This window comes from Hippoglossus hippoglossus, chromosome 9 (genome assembly GCF_009819705.1).
Source record: "Hippoglossus hippoglossus isolate fHipHip1 chromosome 9, fHipHip1.pri, whole genome shotgun sequence".
Classification (NCBI taxonomy): Eukaryota; Metazoa; Chordata; class Actinopteri; order Pleuronectiformes; family Pleuronectidae; genus Hippoglossus; species Hippoglossus hippoglossus.
In genome coordinates, this window is record NC_047159.1 from 12,838,677 (window position 1) to 12,844,212 (window position 5,536).

Genomic DNA, 5,536 nt, shown 5'->3' on the forward strand with positions numbered 1-5,536 from the left:
ATAAATCTACAGATGTTTTTTAAACCAAAAATCTTTATATGTCATATTTATATATATATAACAATTAAATGTTTTTTCATAATTATGGTATAATTTTCTTGTAATGCCGAGATTATATTTAATTCATATGAGATCATAAAAATGAATCAAACTTTTGGGGGGTTTGAGGTGTAGTTTGGTGACAATATGGCAAAACGAATTATTTCACTGTTTCACATAGCAGTAAAGAAGAAATATTTTTTTTAAAGTGCAGTTAATACATAGAGAAATAAGCCTTCACATCTTTTCAAGCAACTGTGTAAGGTTTGGAAGATGAAATAACATGATCTTCCTTTCACAAATCACAAATGAGACGTTCAATTGTTCAGTTTGACACATTCATGGTTTTGCTGCCAGTTTTACTTGGTGTGGTGTGAACAGAAGCTCATGGAGTGGATGTGAGTCCATGCTGTTCTGTAACAGACATGATTAAAGTCTCCTCTCCATGACCCCTGTAAAATGTTTAATCTTTTACAATTACCCCAGAATACGACTTGTAGCAGAGGTTTTGCTTGAACAAATTATTTCATAACTTAACATCAGCATATGTGTCGAAAAGAAAAGCGCAGTCAATTTGTATTTGATAAATATAAGAAGTAAAAGTTACATTTTGTTGACGTGATAACTTACAGAGAAATGTGAGACTTTTGATCAAAACCTTTGATTTCCTTGATCGTCTCTGCATGATCACAGCTGGCTGAGTGAGTGGGAGCCGGTGTCTCGAGTTTTCTTCCCTATGCTCTCAGTCTGCTCTGCTAGGGGCAGGTGAAGCGCTTTGCGGCAGATGTTCTTGAAGGCAGGGATGGAGAAGTAGTAGACCAAGGGGTCCAGCGCGCTGTTGAGATAGGTCAGACTGATGGAGATGTAGAATCCGCTGGTCAGTTCCTCCAAGGCATCACAGACTTCCGATTTGGGGCGGGTGCTGGCCACCTCACTGGTCTTGAACCAAATCACCACCTGCGTGATGTTGCTCGGGAGGAAGCAGGTGATGAAGAGCACCACCACCAATATCATGAAGCACAGAGCCTTCTTGATCTTTGCATGCTGGGCCAGCTGTCTGCCTCTGAGGTGGCTGATAATGTTGATGGTGCAGTAGAGAATCACAAGCAACGGCAAGTAGAAGGAAAAGAGGAACTCAAACTTGTGCCAGCTCATATTGTTGAGGTGGTCGGCATCCACCATGAAGCTTTCACAGTACGTCCTGTTGGTATCTTTGGTAGATTGGATGAGATGTTCTGACATGAAGACGTGTGCAGTCATTACAATGGTGACTAACCAGATTCCAAGTGCTACTAGAAAGGCTTTGAAGACACTCAAAGAGTTGATGGCATGATGGGGATGCACAACACGCATGTACCTGTCCACGGCGATCGCCATCAAGAAGAAGACACTTCCACTGCGATTCATAGCCAGCATGAACAGGCAGATGTTGCAGAGAGCCTCTCCAAAGATCCAGTTGAGCCCGTACATGTAGTAGGTGGCACGGAACGGCAGAGCCATGATGAGCAGAAAGTCGGCCACCGCCAGGTTGAAGAGCAACACCGTGCTGCTCTTCCAGGGCTTCAGGTGGAAGCAGAAGATCCAGAGGGCCAGACCATTGCCGAGGATCCCCAGAATGATCTCTGTCACCAACAGTGGAGGGAGGACTCGGATCAGCAGAGTTCCATTAAAATGGCACTGCATGTTGAGGTGTGTGCTGTCTCTCTGGCTGCTTCAAAGAGATTATCGCTTGTGGGACTGTGCAATCTCTCAAAAGAAGCTAGTTTGTGGGTTTTTACAGGAAGTAGTCCACGAAGCTTCTGCTTTCAGCTTTCACACATCTCTAATAACTCAGAGGCTTTAGGCTGAATATGCCGGGCCAACAGCAAAACAACATTATCACTTCACGCACATGCATGTGAGAAAAACAATTTAACCTTAAACCTGGTATAGAAATCAATATTGAGCTGTATACCTCAAAGCTTTATTTTTTATTTGGATTAACACATATAAGTAAACTTCGAGTTTGTTCCAATGAACATCGACAAGTTACATCAACACAATTGATCGCTTTAAGTTGAAAGAAAAATGTATTTGTGTGTTAACAATTAACTTTGCAAGATGGGGCGTTTTTCCATATTTTTGCAAATTTCTAAAACGATAATACAGCGATCTTGATCAGGCACGTTTCGGGGACTGATATCTGTGTCTGTGTGAAATTTGTGTGGCTTGATTGAATTAAAGGGGACTGTTGGGCCCCGGCGGAGGTATGTGCTCTTCAGAGTGCCATTCTAGTTATTCTATTCAATTCACTTTAATTTGTAAAGTGCCGAATCATAACATACAATTTCTCAAGGTCGAGACTTTAATGTATAATGAAACCCGACCGTTCACACAATGAGTAAGCCTGATTTGCAGAACAAAAACGCCATGTCGGTGTATTTTTAATCGACTGTACTTCTCATTTCAAGTATAAGTGTTTCAAATATAACTCTTCCGAGAAACCTACTCTATTTTGAATGAAGTTAACACATTTAAGTTGGTTCCAGATGAAAAATCTAAAATATGTATTTAATGTACTTGATAAGGTAATTCACTTCCTCTTTGAACAGCTGCAAAGCTTCAGGTGGAGAAAATATGGAAATCCAGCTTGAAGCATCAGAAATAACCCATGAGAGAAAAGGGTTTCACTACATATTTCAATCAATCAGCCTTTATTTGCTCCTTGCTTCGGAGTTGCAGCTGTGACAAAGTCTCTAATGCAAAAATCATAGTTTAATTTCATTTGTCCAGATTCTTTCTGTGTTGCATCGAGGAGTAAATAAATGGAAATGTATCCATATTGCACTTCCCCAGTCTTGTCGATCACTCAAAGTGCTTTACAGTACGAGTCAAATTCACAAACTACACTTTTTTGGTCACACATCATTCTTACACTGTCAGCACAGCCGTTAGGGAGAATTTGGGGATCAGTATTTGCCCGAGGGAACTGCAAAACCCAGACGAGAGGAATTGGATAACATACCGCAGACTTTCTGGTTGGTGGACATCCCATCTGCAACAGAGAGTCTGTAACTCACTTTGAGAGTTTCTGAATCAAAGCGGATGTTTCAGTTCCATTCAGCGACTCAGACAGAAGGACTGAAGAGAAATGTTCAGTCTGAATATCAGGCAAAGTCAAAATATGTGAAAAGCAAGTTCGGCACAAACTAATCTTTTAGAAAGCGATGGGACACGTTCTGCAGAGTTATTATTATTATTATTAATATTATTGTTGCTGTTATTAACAGTGTCAAGTAGTCATACAGGATCATTCATGCAGTTTATCCTGTAATGACAGGAAGCCTCAACAAAAAAGGGTTAAGAGGAAGCTCCCTCTGATTATATGTGATCTACTGCTGTCTAGTGGATAGCATTTGAAAATGCTGCTGGTAATTTACAGCTTGTTGGAAGTTTATCAGGTCAAACTGGGTAAAACTATCACAACACATTTACTGTCATGAAGGTTTGAACGTTCAATATGTGTTGACTCTACCGTGTGTCAATCTGGGGGCTGCAGCTTGTGTTACTACTGAACTGTGTTGTGAAGCAAGAGCTGTCATAAACATTAAAAAAAAATATTGAGTTAAAAGGCAGAGTGACTCATAGAGATACAAGAGTCATGGGCTCAGAAGTGGGAGGGTGAGTGAGGAGGAGAGGCTGTAGGGGCCATGTATTTGCTGGACCAATGTTACTATATATAGTGCTATACAAAAGCAAGTGTTCACATGACTTCACAATCATGTCACGGCCGTCAATCACGTCGTTCGTATGTGGATGTGACGAGCAGCTTCGCCAAGTCAGAGGAATCTCGGCCTGCAGGGCTAACGTGTCCTTTTGTTCCCTTTTCCTGTTGTCCCATCAGTCTTTGTGTTTCCTTCACCTGCATACCTGCAAACAAAAACATGACGGCCTCGCCTCCACCCGGCGCAATGAAGATGAAATTCCAGTCTCGCAACCTTGAGGAGGACTGAACACAGACGGAGCCTGAATGTACATAAAAAAGAACACTGATATTTCAATGGAAATCAATGAAAACTAATTATATGGAACACATTTAGACTATCACTGCTAACTTTGTATCTTGATTGTTTGAAAAAAAATGTTTTAAAGTTTTGTCTGAAGTTATCTTATGCTAAAAAATGAAGGAAGGAGTGATTGAGACGAACAAATCCGGTTTATCCACATACCATAGTCACATGGTTTGACAGCAAAGGTGAGTCAAGTCGGGCAAAGTGAGAGTCGCAAGTCATCGTGGTAAAAAACCCATCATCTTTGACTTGGTGATGAAGAGAAATATGTAACGATACATGATAGGATACAATAGGGTACAATATGATATGATATGGTTCAATATGGTGCGGTGAGATGCGATGATGTGAGTTCCCTCTGTGCCTATCACAGTCCAAGTCAATGCATAATCTGCTGTGATTAAGATCTGTCAACATATTTCCATTTTTTTTTCTTCTTTTGATTGTGCAAACGATGGGGCCACGATAATTGTTTCTGGCTCACATCCACAAAAGGTGCATTTGACGTCAATGTCTGTGGCTTTGGGGTTTATGTGTAGATTGCATTGTACCCAAATGACGGCACATACTGTGATTTGAACCCAGGGGCGATGGTCCGGGCATTAGCCTCCCAGCTAAAATCTGATTGGCCCCTAAAGTGCCCCCTGTCTTTTTTTTTTTAATAAACCGGTCACTTACAAAAAATACTAACAATGAATACGTCAATTTGATAAGAACTTTTCTAATCTAAGCTTATTTGAAGTACACAATGTACTTGACTAAGAGCTAATGGCAAACAAGGAGTGAAAAAAAATTTGCAACCTACTGAATCGGGATTTAAAACTCAACAGCAAAGTAATAATCCAGATTAATTTTCTGATTTGAGATTTTGATTGTCAGCCATAATGTCGTAACCATTCAAAGAAGACGCACCACAAGCCACGAGCTTGTTAAACAGAGTTAGAGGCTCCTGTACAAGTTTGTATATTCATTATTCAAGGAGAAGTACTACACTACCCACAATCCTCAGCTGTAGTAGCAATGTCGCTGATTGGTGGAGATCTTCCCTTCACTCTTAGAAAATAATTATGTCTCATAATCGAATGTTTCATGGTCTCAGTTCGTCGGATTGCGTTTAATGAGGATTATCTGAAACGTCAGTGGAGAAAATAAATAGGAAATTTACTAGAACCACAGCTGTTGAGTGGTGCTGAGTCACTGTTGGCCCCCTTTTATGGCCCCTGATTTGAAAAAAAAACTAGATCCGCCCCTGTTTCTAAACTGAACTGTACTTCCTGGTTTGTGTCGTCACTGTTTGGCAATGACGGAATTGGAAAAAAATTATCCTCGTGGGTTTTGATCTCAGTGAAATGACTCAAATCAAGAGACAATCATGATTCAAAAAACGCTTCACCCCTCATCACCTGAGCTGTGAACAACAACCGGACATTAGTGTGTGTGTGGGGGGG

At 40.7% G+C, this 5,536-nt stretch overlaps 1 protein-coding gene across 1 annotated transcript; it reads right to left on the reverse strand.

Moving 5' to 3' along the window:
- Window positions 1-51: 51 nt before the first annotated feature.
- On the reverse strand, window positions 52-1,744 carry LOC117768418 (hydroxycarboxylic acid receptor 3-like). Its single transcript, XM_034596731.1, has one exon. The coding sequence runs from the start codon at window positions 1,720-1,722 to the stop codon at window positions 727-729; it is 996 nt and encodes a 331-aa protein (XP_034452622.1). The 5' UTR covers window positions 1,723-1,744; the 3' UTR covers window positions 52-726.
- Window positions 1,745-5,536: the final 3,792 nt, after the last annotated feature.